The sequence below is a fragment of the Stegostoma tigrinum genome, chromosome 10, assembly GCF_030684315.1.
Source record: "Stegostoma tigrinum isolate sSteTig4 chromosome 10, sSteTig4.hap1, whole genome shotgun sequence".
NCBI lineage: Eukaryota > Metazoa > Chordata > Chondrichthyes > Orectolobiformes > Stegostomatidae > Stegostoma > Stegostoma tigrinum.
In genome coordinates this window covers 56,927,360-56,946,807 of record NC_081363.1, presented here as the reverse complement: position 1 = coordinate 56,946,807, position 19,448 = coordinate 56,927,360, and the positions used below count along the sequence as shown (strand labels likewise).

At 38.3% G+C, this 19,448-nt stretch overlaps 1 protein-coding gene across 1 annotated transcript; it reads left to right on the top strand.

Moving 5' to 3' along the window:
• The first annotated feature begins 5,201 nt into the window (after positions 1-5,201).
• Positions 5,202-6,532, top strand: nkx2.9 (NK2 transcription factor related, locus 9 (Drosophila)). The gene is made up of 2 exons (XM_048538422.2): positions 5,202-5,627; positions 5,731-6,532. The coding sequence occupies exons 1-2, from the start codon at positions 5,426-5,428 to the stop codon at positions 6,273-6,275; spliced, it is 747 nt and encodes a 248-aa protein (XP_048394379.1). The 5' UTR covers positions 5,202-5,425; the 3' UTR covers positions 6,276-6,532.
• Positions 6,533-19,448: the final 12,916 nt, after the last annotated feature.

The window sequence follows — 19,448 nt, the reverse complement described above, 5'->3', positions numbered from 1 at the left end:
CTGCCCCAGAAGACAGTGGAGGCCAAGTCTCTGGATACTTTCAAGAAGAAGATGGATAGAGCTCTTAAACATAGTGGAATCAAGGGTCATGGGGATAAGGCAGGAACAGGATACTGATTGTGGATGATCAGCCATGATCATAATGAATGGTGGTGTTGGTTCGAAGGGCCAAATGGCCTACTCCAGCATCTATTGTCTATTGTCTATTGAAGAAGGAAGAGTATTATAAGACATTAGCATGGATGCATGTTTACTTTGCTTGAAGTGATCGATCAAATCAAGGGGTCAATCCCAGAGCTGTGATTATCTGTGCATGTTACTTGTCAGCAAAAGTACAATTTGATATTAACCAGGCACTTAATATGTCAATTACTCCAAATTAGTTCAAACACTGAAACAGAGAGCAACAGCAGTTCTACTGAAAATATTCTCAGTTCATACTATCATGTCTAAGATTCAAAATTATAAAATGAGCTGCAAACCTTCACATATTCAGAGACTGAATCAAAATGTTTGAGAGCTTTACTTCTTAAATAAAAATTGAAAGTGCTGAAAGTACTTAAAAGGTTAGTAGGAACTGCCGATGCTGGAGAACCTGAGATAACACGGTGTGAAGCTGGATGAACGCAGCAGGCCAAGCAGCATCAGAGGAGCAGGAAAGTTTGATGTTTTGGGTCGAGACTAAGGGTCTGAAGAAGGGTCTCGACCCAAAACATCAAACTTTCCTGGTCCTCTGATGCTGCTTGGCCTGCTGTGTTCATCTAGCTTCACACTGTGTTATCTCAGGTTCCCCAGCATCGGCAGCTCCTACTAACTCAGTTCTTAAAGGGTACCTATTTTTCTTCTAATAGCAATGTTATTTTTTGCTGGGGTTTTATCACTTTTTCCCAAACTGTTTTGTTACACATGAGGTGTCCAACCAAGAATTTTTTTTTGATTGCAACATTTATTTGCTGTGAAAGTCTATCATGAACTCTGCTGACTCTCTCTACGTCCTCCTGGTACTAAACATAGATTTGTTAAAGTTCAGGCACAGGAACTGCATGACACAGCTGTTCCAAGAGATTTACCTGGTCCCAGACTATTTCATCTTAAAAGAGTATTTTCCCAATAGTAGCCATACCTGTTGCTGGTAATTCATGACTTTTTTTTACGTAGAAATGAGCAGCAAAGCATAAAAGCTTCTGCATTTTCTCTATAAAAAAGTTGTTATTCTCTTGGAACAGCCACAAGCTCTCATTGTTTTGAACAATTCATCTCCCTCAATCAGGGCAAGAGCTGTTTAATTCTCTACATTACTGACAGCTACTTCTGAATTTCCCTCTTTTTACAGAGCAAATCCGTGGCTTACTTTTGCTTCTTTCAGCACCAAACAAAAGTTACATATATCAATAAACACTTCACTGTTTTAATTTGAATTTTTTAATTTCATTTACCAGCCCCTCTCTGCAGGTCATTGCTGTTATATAGGGCTCGTGTTTTAGGGGCAATATGAAGGCCAACACCATAGTTACATAAGTGTACAATAAATGTTGCTGTTTAAACTTGTAAAATTTAAATTGCTGTTTCAGATACTTTTGATCTTTTTGCTACAGGACCTAACCACTTTTAGACTGAACTGGTTTGACAATATTTGTTGCTAGTCTCAGTGATAATAGTATTCAAGTTAAATATATATTTTAAAAATGAACAAAAGTTGTACTGTAGACTAAATTAAATAGCACAGTTTAATCTTTCATCCGTTTTACATAAACTTTGCCTTTTATGGCTCCCTAACTTAGGGGGAGGTCATGGTGCAATGGTATTGTTGCAGGACTGTCTCCAGGGACCCAAGTAATGTTCTGGGTACCCAGGTGCAAATCGCCACCAGCTTGCGATTCTTCCAGGGAAAGGAAACTGCCATCCTGAGAAGGGCAATAAATGCTCATCTTCATCCTGTAAATGAATAAGTCCCAAACGCTTTACAGCTGACGGGCATAACTGTTGAAGTGCTGTTACTATTAGACTGCACCGTGGCAGCTAATTTGTACTGTTGGATCTCTGAAATCGAAAAGCAAATAAGCGACAGATCTTTTTTGTGCATGCGACGTTCGTTGAGGGTCAGACATTGGTTCAGAGAGCGCCCCTATTTTCCAAATATACCCGGTTTTTTTTCAGTTACCTGAACCGGCAAGTGGTGTTTTACTAACAGCACCACCAATAAGCAGCGCCTCTCAAGAAAAGGACTAAGATTTTAGGTTCTCCGTTTAAGTCTCTAGATTGGTTTTTAAATCTCGAACTTTTTGATTCAACCACAAGCCATTACCATTACGACCTAAAATCTCTAGTACAAGAGTTTATTCTTCTTGTGGGTACGAAGTTCAGCTGCCCTATAAATTTAATCACAATATAGACACTGAATAGTAGTCTAATTTTGTTACAAACGATTGTAGAGAGAGAGCTGGTGCAGCGTGAGAATTGGAATGAGAGCCAATAAACGAGGCACTGCTTCGTCTGAACCAATTATGCCGCCGCAAGCCCAAGGCACTCAGCGCGCAAAACTGGCAACGCTGCAAACACGGATTGTATACTTGGGACATCCTACCGCACTTTTCCCTTAACATACAGCTCTGCTTGCTGTCGCAGAATTGAAACTTGAATTTTCATTAAGCGTCCTTATTCACTAGCTCAAATTGAATTAATACTCAATTTTCGAACAAATGTACACCCCCATATGGTTTGCTCCCAGATTAAGTGTTATACTATTAACCCCTTAATCACAACTAATTAGATCTTCAGAATCGCGTGGAACTCTAGTACCCTGTTAACTGTTTTGAACATTGCAAATATCCAGTTCCATAAAGTTCATGGAAATATAATCCAGTACGTTTACCATAAGGCAAAAATATAAATTTTGCGACATATTACATCTGACTCAAAGTCCAATTCGTTATTTTTCTGGATACACACAAATGGAATCTGATGTCCTTAACCTTTCAAGAGAATCTAAGAAACTAAGTATGTGAATGACTAGAATTGAATCTTTAATACATAATCATATTCTTGGAATATAATTATTGATTCTTAAAACCAGCTATTCACTTGGACAGTTTTCTCCAAGTTTACGAACACGTAGCATGTAAAAGCAATATTTTATAAGTTTTTTTGCTATCAATACCTTGGCGGCGGCAAACATTCATGCAGCCACTAAATGTTTTAGAAGCGAATGCAAACATTTGATGGTGAAGAGTCCTTAAGCTTGTAAGTGTATCTGTTTGCTTATTTCTGCACTTCGTTGTATTCCTCAGATGTTAAATAGATTGAAGGGCTACAAGAGGTCATCAAAGCTGTAAATTTGTTTTACCAAGAGGATTTTTTTAAAACTGCAATTACATTGCACTGTGATAGGTAAATCTACGCCACAGTGTATTTGAAGACTGGAATATAGAGGCAATCTGTGAAGATTTTTCATTTAAAGCGAAGGGTTAACTGTTCTGTGGTATTGCAAAAGGTACCAAAGGCGGATACATCAGACGGTCTACAGTTGGGGTGGAATAACACGATCACAGCAGTCAGTATCAGCAGAAAATAGTCATGCGTCGCTTTTCAATGCTCATGCAGCCCTGTGAGCAACATGATAACATGAGCTCTGTAAACAGCGCAAAGATTTATGTTATTGAGCAACATAAGCTATTCCCCATCATGTAATAACATTGTAATAACTGTGTAGGTTCTGCTGAAATATGGAGTGCATTGAAATCCAGCAGCCGATGTGAAATATTGAAAATACTGCAATCGTAGCGATTTTATTCAGACATAAAAGCAAACCCTTTGTACTACCTTATTTAATATTACCTTCAATTTTCCTAAAGTACAATTCCAAAAATTATTACTGCACTAGAAGTACTAAACTTGTAAAAGTGAGAAAAAATGTATTTCTTAGAGATGTGTTAATCCATCTTTTCGGAGTGAATTATACCTTGCGTTACATTATTTTGCATTTTAGAAAATCCCATTTAATTCTAAACGATCTAAGTAATAACTTTTTATGCACTTGGCAGCATTAGACGAGAAGCAATGTCGATAGCAGGCAAATCCTTTTTAATTCCATTGAAAACCATGACAACAAGGAACAAACTCGGACTTATCCCAAAAAGTTAAAGCACATTGTGTTGAGGTGTCAATCATCTATTATTTGATGACTGAACAAATGCAAAATCTTGACTGGAACAAATGCTTCCAACAGGTCCGGGACGATGGTCTACATTTCCTCTATTGTTTGCAGCCTAGCAGTTGGCATGTATTTGTGTTCACCCACTTTCGACCACCCAGGACGTTGTGAGGGAGTTTGTGGAGCATGGAGCACTGTCACAGAAGCAGACTTGATAGGTGGCACAAATAGGCCTGGCATGGGAATCTTTGCCTGAAGATTACCAACAGAACTTATCAGAAAGATGGCCAACTCGAGTTTAGTGTAAAGAACACAGAAAAAAAACATCAGTATTTAACTAAGCTATCAAATGTGCTTTTTTTTAGAAACAACTAGAGTCTTGAGGAAAAATAAAATGTTCTACTATAACCGCATAGTTTTCCGTAATTGGCACATATTGTCCCATTTCTGTTTCTAAATAGAAACGCACCTATCTAAATATTTTCTATCCAAATAATTAAGAAATGCTTAATAAAATGAAACCAACTAAACAGTGTACATTTTGATACTCCTCGTAGTTGTCTGTTGTTCCCCATTGGTTCGCTTGTTTCGATATCCGGAGTAACGTTCCCTGCAAAACTAATACTTCATATCTGCTGTAAATTCTGCCACAGAAATTCCCATTTGTCGTAATCTCAAAAAGGAATTTTCTCTGGAGCAGGAATACGCATTTTATGTATTTACTCTCAGTAATACAGCGCCCAATTCACGTTAAGTAACACTCATGGGTTAGTTAACAAATGAATAAGTAATTAAATGAACTGGAGAAATCTGTCACTGCTTTACTTTGTATGCAAATAATGGGGAAGGGGGAAGGGCTGTGGCCGCCACTAACCACCCAAGATGTCATTCACTAATTCACTGACACAATTACCATTATCTGTTCACTACGTCCTTTGCTAATCAGGCAGAATATGTAACGATGAAGCCTGTTTCCTGCTGTCATTCGGGAAGTGCTGGGTAATTCTCTGGTAAGGTTACACTTACTCACATTAATGCTTTGGCACTTGACTGATGCAGGTACTTGGTATCCTGTGGTCAGTCACCATCTGAAGGTTGCCACTGTTGCGTTGAAGAGGACTGTGTGTGTAAACACAGGACGCTCCCTGTAAAAGACTCTCTACTGCTGCACCATTAAGCAGAGAGATATAACCGTACCTCCCATTCACAGGGAGGGCTTTAACCTGCAAGTAGATTATTTCTCAAAAGTTCGGTGAACGCTGATAATTTGTCAACATGTCGCTAACCAGGGCCAGTTTCACTGTGCGCAGTATTCTGAATTTACCCGATCAACATGAAATTGACAGTTTAGATCACTGGGATCAAGGAAGTGGCAAAGCGATACAATCTCCTGTCATTAAGAGAGAAGCAGGCCAAAAATCACGCCATGAGTATTCAAAATTATCATTTTCGGGGTGGCTTGGCTCGGACAAGATTTGTAAGTATACCCATGCAAATTTCGTTTTACAAGTGCGAATTTAGTACCTTGGCCTCTGATAAAGTTTCGCAAGAAATTTTAACTGGAAAATGTTTCATTGTAGCCTCTGATGAAAGCAGCACGGAAACAACTCCCGCCGATTGTCATCCAAGAAAAGGCTGTTCGTCCATCATGAAGAATGAGAAGAAGAAGAAGAAACGACGAGTTCTGTTCTCCAAAGCACAAACATTTGAGTTAGAACGAAGATTCCAACAACAGCGTTACCTATCCGCCCCTGAACGCGAACACTTCGCTCACCTTTTGAGCCTTACCCCAACTCAGGTGAAGATCTGGTTCCAAAACCACAGGTATAAATTGAAGAGAGCCCGTGTAGATGGCACCCTTCAGATAGATATGAACCAGCCGCAACTGGTTCGCAGAGTGGCAGTGCCAGTGCTGGTCAGAGATGGCAAGCCATGTCACTCTTGTTCCATTACCTCCGTACATATTCAGGAGAAGCCCGCCGACGCTCTTCAGCCTAATCATTCCTACACCGCTTTCACAGTTCACGGTTTTCAACAGGTACAGCACACTGGACCGTTTGGCGTCTTCCCCAGCTATCATCATTTAACACATCCTGGAATACGGAGGCAACAGTGGAGCTGGTGAATCAAGGACACTCTAAACTCAAAATAATTCCTGTTGTTACGCCATGTATAAATAATTGCTTACATAGTTCAGTGAGTTTGCGAATGGTCGAATTTTCCGTTGTAGTCGTTTTTGTGGTATGTTCTGCACGAAAGCTTTTCAAAGTCCTTTTCTAGATTTTTCTTTTGACCACTTTTGGAATGTAACTGACGTCTTCCTATCGTACATAACTCGTCGCCCAAAAGCAATATACCTGGTTCATAATTTCATGGATGTGAGATAGCCTAAAACGTCTAAACTATTCCTCTTCAAGCATAGAAAATGCCAACAAAGCAGTTTCTCTTGCTTTATACGTTGTAATTTCCTGCTTGAGAAAATAAAAATGACACTTAGTCACCAATTGTTTTGCTATATATTGTTTCTGGGGAAAAATGATGCAAATGGATCCTTCATTAAACAAAGGCTTATTTTGAAAGTATTAGTTATCACAGTCATTTGTATTTTACCAGATTAGTTCCTCCTAAACGTCCACGCTGATATTTCTGCTTTTTCAAGAACCATTTACTTCTTCGCTCCGATAAAGTGCATGAGTGGATTTCTTACGCCACGTCAGACATTGGAAACTAATGCGAAATATTATTTTTGAGATTTGACCCGAATACTTTCAATTAATGTTAAAATTGACTATAATTTTCGTATTGGGCGATTCGAACGCATTCATTAGGCACGTTTTGTGAGATAAAGTGTTCGAACTAAATTCTCTTCTACAGAATGAAATTCATTTTTTAAAAAAATGTGTAACAGTTGTCCTACAAACACTCCACCTGTAACTGAAGACAATTCTTTCATAGTGAGTTTTATTGAATTATATGTTAAAGTTAACTTTCCCCTTTAAATCAAGATTGTACAAAAAAATCCCACGGGGTGAGGAGGTGCCATGCATACCAACGCGTTACATTGGCAATGGAAATGTAATCTCCTAACTTTCATACATAGGTTAAATACTTGCACTATATACATCAGTTATCTCTACGTTTTTGAAAGGAGAACAAGCAAATTTTTTCTGAGCTTAAACAGATTTAGCCCTTCGCATTACTTTATTCTGCTGAGGAGAATTTGCGTTTAAATATAAATGCATTATTTAAAATACACCCATGCTATGTTATAAAAAAAGGCAATTAACATTGCTCAATATCAGCTTCATTCTTTTTCTTAAATGCTGGTTACAGTGAAATAAGTCTGTATAATTGCCGGCGAAGATGTTCTGTACCCAAATCTTACTATAGATCGCACATTCTTAAGAAATATTACTAAAGAACATATTCATAATTTCAACCAATGAAGCCACACACGTTACCATGAGAAAACAATGTACTTCTGCATTACTGCTAAATTACCTGAGATTTTTTTAAAAATGTTTCTGAAGAGGCAGTAATATCGGTTAATTTACTGTCAACAGATATATAAATTTGAAAATAGTGCCAGCCTAATTTATTCCTGAACTTCTCATTATTTAAATGCTATCGTTTTAAGAAAATGTTCAAAGACTCTAGAAGCACAAAAGGAGAGATATTCCCTGAGATGTTTTGTTAAAAGAAATCATTAACCCGTTCTTCATAGACGTGTTTGAAATTTAGTTTCGCGCCACCAACAGACGAAATCTTACGCCAAAGACACGCTGGATAACGATGTGCGCGTATTTTCTAGAATCCTCTCTCCCTTTCTATTTAATCACTAGCAGAGGATACATTTAAATCTCTTCACTCCTTGTTAGATTTTAACAAAGAACTTTGTAACGGGATTTGATGAACTTGTTTGCATGAATTGTCATGATCACAAAAAGTTCTAAAATTTGCAACAACGCTCATTAAATGTCATTGATCCGAAGAATAGAAGTGAATAAACATATAGCAAACGAACCATCATTACAAATGTAGTTTTTCTGTTCTGTTCAGTGATTTGTGAACGTCTATCCATAGTATTAATAACACAAGGTAAATTTCGCTCACTTTTGAGAAATGTCATTGAATTCTAATAAATTTAGTTTAAGATAAATCAAGGATGTGTTACAATAGTTCAAAATAGGTCATTGTATTGGTCATTCTGTAATTTAAAAAGCATTCCGAAACATCAGTTGGCGCGGCAGTTATAGACTGAGGTGAATTTCGTCATGATATATCCGTTTCAATTAGCCTAACCCAGGAGGAAATCGATGCACAGTCTTCGTCAGAACACCAGAGTAATATCAAAGGTGACTTTTGTTAGATTCCCGAAGATTAATGCATATAAGTAAAGGAAGAAAGTGAAACAATGTCGAATTGTTTTGTGTCTTGTACTTTCAATGTAATGAAATGGCATGGTATTTAGAATGATAGCTGACCAGTAAAGTAGATGAGTCCCGTACGTTCTAACACGATATTACAAACGTTGCTTCTCTCAAGTCATAATTCTTTTTCTCTATAGTTTCAGAAATCCCAAAAACTGCTGCTAAGGCGAGACTGAGAAAAAGGTCAGAGATTTATATTGGAAGTTTTAAACACTTAAAAGATCTCCAAAAAGAATGTTTCCCACCAGGGCATCCTGGAAAATAAAATGGTTTGCCTTGTGTAACCGCCGGGTTTCAAGTGTGTTTGCTGAAGAGCCCATTTGAAGCTTGAAAAAACGTTTAGCTCAACGTTACATATCCAGCCAAGAAATCGGGATGATCTTAGAGATATATCGGAGTAAACAACAGTATGTGATTGCGTGACTGTTAAAATGCCAATAACCAGGTTGTGGGGCGGGGGTGGGGGTAACGGGGACACGCTCATTACTGTGCCTTATTGCATTCTGAAGATAATTTAAACAATTTTGGGCACCTATATATTTATTCGGTTTTCCTGAGACGTACAGCCACTTTGCATTTAACTGAGCCAAAGAATACTTCAGGTAAGAGTGCTCCTAGGCTAAAGGTTGTGGATTGTTTCAACCGCCCTCCTCCCCTACTCCAACCCCTCCCCAAACTAAAATGTCCGTGTTTCCGTACAAGGAAACTTTACTGTTATCGCTGCATTATACCTGTAAATGATCTATGGAAAAGATCGTCATGAGAAGTAAAACTGAATAACTGATCGCATTATGTCGTTGTACTATCACATTGTTTTGCAAACATCAATAATTTCGATGTTTAGCTCGTGTCTAAGGAAACAAACTGAGCGAAGGTTACTGCAACAACCGCAGCAAGATCATGCAAAATGACCCATTGTCATCATATCTCGCCCGGAATCAAGGCAGCGCTTGGATCTCACTGGGGATGTATCAGGAAGTTAAGCAGTTTATATTGGCACAATTACTATTAAGGAGCAGTAAAAGAGAAAGTTGTCTCCATGAGAAAGTGAAATGTAGGAGGCGTGCATTTTGATGAACCTCGCGGAGAATCTCTCCCTGCTCGGCAAAGACAGGGGCTGGCGCCGTCACCTGGGTTCTTTGTCCCAGCTGATGTCCTCCGTGTATTCCATATGGATGCAGCTAGCCTTGGAGAATCTCCAGCAGAACCACCATTAAAGTCTTTTTGTATACTAAGCTGAAAGGGGCATTGTCAGGAATGAATAGGATGCAGACAAATTCCGCAGTGTTTCAATTCAGAACTTTTTAATCAGTCCCCGGTGACAATTTTATGGTTTACGGAGGACACAATAGCATCTTTTAAAACATTGTAACCTTCATGAACACAAAGGACATGGTTTTTGAAGGGGTGACAATGCTATTTTGGAAATCCGTGATCTTGTTAAGATATTATGCCTTTCGGACGAAACTTAACTCATCTATTAAAATGATTTGTTACTCCAAATGGCTTTTAAAGAAACAAAGACGATATTATTCCTATTGGTAATGTGATTATTTTTGACTCGTTGCCCTTATAGTGTTGTCTTCATTAAATGGGAAAAATACGAAAGAATACACACTTTTGTTCAGATAGCCGTAATACTGACATCTACACGATGGGAATTTACGTGATTGATTTTCGCATGAAACCTTAAATTGGATATTAAAATGTCACGATTGATGTTTTCTCTCCTTGAATGTTGTTGCTCTTTCATTGAACGCGTTTGATATCTAAACGCTTGTGTGTTTCATTCTCAAAATCTCTGCCAGTATCTTCGTTGCCTATTTGTTCGTCGCTATTGTTGGATAATGCAATACTTTAACAAAACAATGACGCTTCAAACTTCCCTGAATAGCTAAGGAAATGTAATGCTTTTGAAAAGCCCAGTTGCGAGAGGCACAACGAAGTATTTTTCATTAACTGTATGCAACAAATATTTTTGTGTTTGGAAAAAAAAATGCGTACTTTCACACTTCCGTCAAGAATTCACAGTGTGAAACATTCGGAGGGTCTATCCAAGACACTGCTTTGATTGTGTGGAAGAGTTCCACACCCTTGTGATTTTCATGCAGTTGAATAGCTGTTCCTCTATAACTTAAGAAATACCCAGGAGACGCCACATGATGCAATTGTAACCAAACGTTTGAAGACTGCACAAACGATATACGAGAGACTTCGAATTTTTCTAAAAAATGGATATGAGAACTTGGTAGCATTATAGTCTCTGCAAAGCTGTCGCTTCACGTTATACCTCAAGGCGTGAGCCCATACTTTAGGCCGATTAGAAAACGTTATATTTCATGCGATATGGGCGTTGCGGGCTAGGCCAGCATTTATTACACATTCTTAAATGCTCCGGAGAAGGTCGTGGTGAACTGCCTTCTTGAATCACTGAAAGGTTATTCTCGGTGTTGTTAGAAAGGCATTTCAAAGATTTTAATCCAGTGACAATGAAGAAACAACTTAGGATCAGATATGAGTTGGAGAGGAACTTGCAGGTGTCAGTCTTCCCGCAAGTTTACTGTCCTTGTTGAGGTGACGGATTTGGAAAGCCCGCTGTTGAAAGAACCTTGCTGAATAACTGAAGTGCATGTTGCAGATGGTACACACTACTGTGACTGAGCATCGACGGTGAAGCGAGTAAATGTTTAAGTTGGAGTATCAGTTTAGCCGGCAGCTGTGTCCTGCATGATATCAAGCTCTTGAGTGTTGCTGGAGGTTGACTCGTCCAGGCCAGTGGACAGTACTCTTTTACGCTCCGGATTTGTGTTTTGTAGATAGCAAGCAGCCACTGGGGAGACGGAAGGTAAGGCAATTACAGAAGATACGAGATTTACTTACCTCAGACCTGCTCTTGTAGCCACAGAGTCTCTATACCTGGTCCAACTTAGGTTCTGGTTAATGGAAACCCCCAGGATGTTGAAAGTGAGGATACCGTGTCCTTATTGTCATTGCTTGGCTATTGCATGGTGCAAACAATTACTTCCCGTTATCAGCCTGAGTATCATGTTGTCCAAATCTTGCTGCATATTGACATGGACTGCTTCAGAATCTAAGAGGTTGCAAATGGTACAGAATATTGTGAAATTATCAGCAAACATCCCCACCTCAGATTTGTTATGAAGGGACAGCCATTGATGAAGCAGCTTCAAAGCAGCCTTAAGCTCAATATAGGGTCTGTAGTTGGAGGCACCATTTTTCATATGAGATACTAAAAACCCAGTACTAGCATTCAGTTATGTCCTTGATGTCTTAGTTAAGATTTTCACAACCAATGTCCGCAATTAATTAACTAGTGGTTTTGATGTAAGTATTCAAAATAGCTGCATCATCTTCCTTCATAGGAAGAGCTTACCGTGCTTTCCATGCATTTGGTGTGTTTGGAAACATATCTGATCCGTGCAACAAAAAAGTAACTACATAGATCCGAGTCTTCTTTTCAGTCATAATATCAAGCAAATGCATACAACGTGAGGTATTCAAATACATTACACTCATAGTAAATTTAAAATCAACCCACAATAAATCTGAAAGATTGAATAGGTTAGGTTTCTAATTTAGAAAAGGGAAAATTGAGGAGTGACCTGATGTTAAATAGTTGGATCGAGGAGAAGCAGATATATGTTTCCATAATGGCTATCCAAAACTAGGCGTCTTAAATATAAGGTATTATCCAGTTAATCCAATTAAGAATTCTGGAGAAATGCATGTTCAAATGGTGAGGCATTAAGCAAATACTTGTACTATCTCCTTTCTTCTCTTCTTGCAAGAGTCCTTAACATTCAAACTGTCAAAAGATAATAATGAATTATTGGCCTAAACTGCACAAGGATTCCCTGGAAAAAAATGTTGAGGATAGCATTAATTGTAATTGAATAGAACATTTATGGCCCCTGAAGAAGGGCACTTAAAGTTAACAGTGACCCTAATTTTCATTCTGGATCAGTTTAATAATGCTGAATTTTCATTCAGTCTAAAATTTACCCAGTTCAACCAAAAGCAGAGCTTTTGTGTTTTTTTAAAATCTAATTTCAAATTGTAATTTTGGTCTGACAGGTTTTGATAACCAGAAGCACAGAAGGAAGACATTTGGCCTGTTGTGTCTGTGCGAGCTCTATGCAAGTGTAATTTACCTAGTGCCACTGCCACCCTCCACCCCCTCCACCCAGTGTTCTCCCTGTAGCCATGCACATTCTTTCTTTTCAGCTAACAACTCAATTTCCTCCCGAATGCCTCAATTGAACCAACTTTAATTAAACACTCTGGCAGTACATATCACATCAAAACTAATCACTGCTTGATAAAATATTTTCTTTATAGTGTCATTGCTTCTTTTGCCAATTACCATAAATTTTTATCTTTCCGCTCTCACTCCTTCAACCAACAAGAACTTACTCTTTCCCTGACCTACTATATTCTGACCATTCAAGATTTTAAATGTCTGTCTAAAATCTACTCTCAATCTTCTGTTGTCCAAACAGAACTGTTCAAACTTCTCTAGTCTATCTAATCTGTCTAACTGAATTTTCTCATTCCTGACACAATTCTTGTGATTTTTTTTTCTTTTCTGTCTCTCTTATGTCTTCACATCCTTCCTAACTTAATATTCTACACACTTGCATCTTTTCGTTAACTTCTAATGTTACTTCTTCTCTACCATTGCCAGCCTAAGCCCGGTTACATCTTCACTCTGTTTACCAATAGGCATGCATTAACTCCAAACCTCTCAATCGACAGGGCATTCGATAAGCTTACTTAAACAAAAGTAAATACAAATGGAATTGGAGGTCACCCTTTCATATGGATAGAGAAATGATTAGGAGGTAGGAGTCAGAGAGCAGGAACTATGGGTACACACTTCAGTTGACAAGTTATGACTAGTGATGTGGGCTTGTGGTCTGGGTCACTGAGTATATTCAAGAAAGAGATTGTTAATTTTTTAGTTATTAAAGGCATTGGGGTATAGGGAAAAAGCAAGAATATTGCACTGAACAGAGGATCAGGCATGATCATTTTGAATAGTGGAATAGGCTTGGGAGGCCAAAGGGCTGACCCCTGCTCCTAGTTTCTCTTTACCTCATAGATCTATACAAGACCAGCTGTTCAGTTTATTCAGATCCTAGATGACAGAGTAGAGATCCATAAATTCAGGTTTGCTAATGAAACCAAGCAAGGTGGCACAGCATGTAGTACTGATTGAAACAGGAAGTTGCAAAGGAACATTAATAGAATAAGTAAGTCATCAAAACTGTAACAGTGGAGTTCAATGAGAGAAGTGTGAGGTTTGAGCCTTTGGGCTGAAAGGAAGATAAGTCCAAACTTTATCTAACTGTTGAGAAACTAGGAACCATAGAGGAGAGAAATTTCAAAAACCGTACACCTTAATCACTGAAAAAGTGTGCAATTACAAGAATTCATTTAAGAGGCTAATGAAATATTCGCCTTAATCTCAAAAGGCTGGAATATCAGGGTGAGGGGTAAGTAATGCTGCATTTGTCCTTGAGAGTGGCTATTCACCTCATCAATGATTGATATTTTCCAAATCAACCTGCTCAGAGATGTTATTAAACACCTCACAGAGTAGAGGGGATTTGAACACAGTTGTTTTGGTGTAGAGATAGGGTGGCTACCACTGTGCCAGAAGAACCCTCCAATACCTGCATTGGAAGCACTTCAAAGAAGGTGAACTCAGCTGATTCCTAAATTGAAGGTGTTGTCTTATGAAGACAAATTGAGCAGTTTAAGCTTAAAAGCATTGAAGTTTACAAGAGTGTGAAAGTGATTCCATACAGAAATTTGATAGGCATTAGAAGAAAATAAACATTCAGGACTCTGGAGTTAGAACAGGGAAATGAGATTGACTGGATTGCCGCATGGAGAAATAGCATAAAGTTAATGCACTGAATGGTCTTCCGAGATGCAAATTATTCTCTGACTCTGCAACTGCCAGCTAACATTGCAGCCAGGAAGGGAGGGGCCTAGTTTAAAGATAGCACAACCGTGTATAATAATCACGAGAAGAACAAAATTGAGAGAGAACCAGTTAATCTCATGATCTTTAAGTCAGCTGAAGACAAACCCTATAGAAAATTGTGGACCACCCAGAGCTGTACTTAATGCAGAGTTTCCTATTGCTTGTGCCCCACCATTAATTAATGGAAGACGCATGTTCAGAGAAATGTATTAGATTAGTTATAACATTCTTCCCCTCACCCTATATCTTAGAGGAGGATCATTTTGAGAGAAAACTATCCCATTCCTCAATAATTAATAGCTCAGTATAGGGATTGGTACTATGATTACATTAAATAATGTGGTAGTCTGATCTGTACGTGGTAATAAACCTAATGCTGGTTTGCAGGACTCTTTGTATGGAATGTTATACAAATTTTCAGTGATCCATGTCTGCTTCTGTTGATAAACACATATTATAAATCATAACTTCAACTCTAATCCACTTATTTATTTATTTATTAGCTTAAGTATTTAACCATTCAGGCAACAGGAGATTATTTGGTGAGGCAACTCTGGAAATTGCACTAAGTTGCAAAGTAACACCTTCTCTATTTACTATCTGGTTTAGTTTAGGATTGGTACTTGGTTTGATATTTCGTCTCACTCTTTCTCCAAGCCTTTGGAGCTTTCTACTTCCAACTGGACAGCTGACCTTACTAAGGTCAGTTTCAAACTTGGCACATGTGCTTTGGTCACTGTTGTCTATTAATTTTTCCCAAGCCACACCTCAATATGTTCAATAATTATTTCATTTGGTTAGCCCAGGTGAAGTTAGACCTGTTTCTAAGCTGCTGAAGAGGTGCACTGTCAAACCATGACTGATCCTTGAGAGCGATGGGCATTGATTGCCATCACTTCTACTGTCTCCTGTTTGAATCTTTAAGGTATCACTCATCCATGGACTCATCTCCTTGATAATGGTCTGTTTTTGTTACTTCACGATATTTTCCTTGCTCATTTGTTTAGGAAAGGGGCTTGCATTTGCCATGCTGACACAAACTCAAACAGCCAAAGATCCACTTCTGTGCTGTATCAATCTATGGCTTTAAGTCACTGAGATTGATAGTCTGAGATCTCGATCTTAGATTTTGCTTAAGTTGTTACCATCTCTCATTAAATCAAACAATTAATGACTGCAGGTTTTCAGAGTTCATCTGCTCAGTACTATTTTTATTGGTGTGGTTGTGGGTTACTGGATCGAGTTTCTTCACTTTAAAAACAGGATGTAGTGGAAACATTTACTATGAATTAAAAAATATATGAAACTAATTTACGAGTTAACACAGTATAATATAAAAGATTACAGAGTGAGTATGCAATGCAAATGCATAATACAGCAAGAGGAATTAAGTACCACCACCATTACGAGAGAAGTAGTACTCAACAAACTAATGGAGCTAAAAACAGGTGCTCAGATGGCTCAGATGTAACGTATCTGAGGATCCTAAATAATGTAGCTTTAAAGGTATTGAATGTGTTGACTGTAATTTTCCAAAAATCCTTGGATTCTGGCGAAGTACTAGATGATTGGAAAACTGCTAATGTGACACCCCATTCAAAATGAGATCTAGCAACTAGCATCCATTGTTAGAAAAGATTTGAAATTAATTATTAAGGAAATAATAACAGAACATTCAGAAAATCATAATCTAGTCAAGCAGAGTCAGCATGGCCTCATGAAAATGAAATCATGTCTGACACCACAACTTTTTAAAATATCAATGACTTGGAGGAAGGAAGTTAATGTATTATAGGCAAGTTTGCAGACAACACAAAAACATGATGTTTAGGTGCCAGTGTTGGACTGGGATGGCCAATATCAGAAATCACATGACACCAGGTTATAGTCTAACAGGTTTATCTGAAATCACAAACTTCCTGAGCACTGCTCCTTTGTCAGGTGAACAGGTCACTTCACCTGATGAAGGAGCAGCGCTTTGAAAGCTCGCGATTTCAAATAAACCTATTGGACTATAACCTGAACACAAGAGTAGATGGAAAGGCAAGTTGCAAAAAAGATATAAACAGGTTACAGAGAGAAATGAATTGTTAATTAAGTGGGGAAAAGTTTGCAGAAGTTGAATAATGTGGCCAAATGTAAAGTTGTAAATTTGGAAGAGAGAACAAAAGAATAGCATATTGTTTAAATGGAGAAAAACTGCAGAAAGCTACACCTCAAAGGGACTTCGGAGTACTTGGGCATGAAGCACAGAAAGCTAGCACAGAGGTGCGGTAGGTAATCAGGAAGGCTAATGGAATGTTGACCCTTATTTCAAAGGGGTTGGAGTATAATAGAGAAGTCTTATTATAACTATACAAGGTGCTGGCGAAACCAAGTCTGGAATGCTGTGAGCAGGTTTAGTCCCTTCATTTAAGGAAAGATATCATTTAATTAAAGGCAGTTCTGAGAAGATTCGCTAAAATAATCCTGGTATGGAGGGATTGGCTTACAAGCAAAGGCTAAAGAGGTTGTTACCCCGCTCCTTAGAATTTAGATGAATGAGAAGTAATCTTATTGAAATACATAAGATTCTTAAGGGGCTTGATAGGATAAATGCTGATAGGATATTTCATCTCATGGAAGAGTCTAAAACCAAAGGGCATAATCTCAAAATAAAGGGCCACCCATTTAAGACTGAGAATGGAGCATTTTTTTTCCTCTCAGAGTGTTGAGAGTCTTTGAAACTCCTTATCACAGAGACCTGTGGGGGGCAGAGTCCTTAAGGCTGAAATAGATAGATTCTTGATCTGTAGGGGAATCAAGGGTTACGGGGAAAAGGCAGGCAAACGAATTTAAAGAATGTTCAATCAATCATGGTGTATTGAATGGTGAAGCAGGTTAGAGGGCAGAATGGCCTACTCCTGTTCGTATTTTTAATGATCATGTCGCTTACGGTCTAAATAGTTTAATGAGTATATAGTTTTGAGTGATTGTGGTCTAAAGGACTGCAACTTACAAATTCAAGTACACATTGTTACAAAGTTAACTCACTTCACTTCTAAAACACTATAAATAAAATAAATCTAATGAACAGCACAACTGCTTTATTTTTCTCTTTCTCTTTTCCACAATAAATCCCTGCTAATCTTCTTTAATTGATAACAGCAGTTTCGATGACACAAATGGAACAAGTGAGATGATATAAGTTTGTTCAAAAAGAAAGTTGAACGTTCTCATAATGTAACTGCACAAAATCCAAAAGTACATTTCTTTGTCAAATGAGGCTAAGCAGAGTCACTTGGTTTAAAGTAAAGTCTACAGGGACAAAATAATGCATATGGGTTCATCAATAAATATACTTTGTGTGGTTACGACTATCTTAATCGCGAACAACCGATCTCCCTATTAGTCCTACAGGACAGAGTTGGAAACTTTGGAGGTACTGCAATGAGAAGTAACCTCCTTGCTTTAGACAAACAGATATATGAGGTATTGGAAGTGCTGCCAACAAGTTTCATACCATTTTGTTTCTATCCTGGGTGGTCTGCTCTTACATGCTTCAGCATTTTTCAGCCAATTTGGAACATGTAGCTACCTTCAGAGTTGTAACACTCATAACAGGTGATTCTATTAATTTGCGTTGCATCTGGGATAGATAGACCTCCTCTGAGTAGATGCTATCTGTCTTGGAGATGTTGACCTTGAAATGATTAGTGGTCTAAATGAATAGGCATTAATTATCTTCAGTAGTGTACTCTCTAGTGCATCATTACTGAGTACCTGCAACAATTGAGATGATAGTTCCTCAATCCTGTACCATGGCAAGCAATCTTCTGCTTTATTTGCAGGTACAATTTGGATTGCATTCAAAGACACCTGATGTATAAACTTCCACGTAAAGGGAGAAAAAATACAGGCCCAACATTACCCTTATCCTTATCCCATTACATCATGGCTGTGCATGAATCCTCAGTATGTATACATCAGGTTATTATTATATGCTGAGGTGAAATGAAGGATGGGTCTGGCCACATTGCTGCAGAACACAAAATAGGTACCTGGACATTCTTTGTAGAGCAACTTACAGGTTCATCATGCAGTGGTCAGCATATAACATCCTGAAGGGCTTATTGTAAAAGATGGCAGATCTTGTTAGATGATTCCCTAAGCAACTGCCAAAGTCAAAAATACCTCATCAGCAGAATAGTGAAGAAACACCAAGATGTACCTTGGCTGGTGGTGGAAAATGCACTTCCTGTCAGATTGTTCTGACACATCAGGCATCTTAACCCTCTGCACATTGCCCTTGAAGTAGATACGGTGAGGGAGAGACTGCTGTCCACCTTCTTGTCCACCTTTTCCTTTGCAAAGAACGTGTAAAAAGAGATGCAATATTTTTAGTTGTGGTTCATCCTGAGAATGTCAAAGGCACCTGAAGGACCATCAATGAGGTGAAAGATGATGATGGTCTACCCAAAACTTGTTGGAGCAAAGACTTGTTCTTGACCAACTGTTGGAGATGGGTACATACGAACATTTAGGACAATGCACCATGAAATGCACACAGCTTGAGGCAGAGGTGCAGTAGGCAAAGACCTTTCTAAAACCTTTCAGCTGTCATACACAAAGGAGCTGAAACTGTGAAACACCTCAGGCTATTATTTATAAAAAATGTACATTGTGTATAAAGGTTTTAAGACACCTGGTAAAACGTGATGTATAAAGAATTTTATATCAATTGCAATTCTTGTTCATTTCAATTTGAAATGTTTTTGCCCTTGGACTGTACACCTGAAATTGAGCCATTTTGTACATATTAAGCCAATGATAATCATATTGAATGGAACATGTGGTATAGGTACAAAAAGAATTT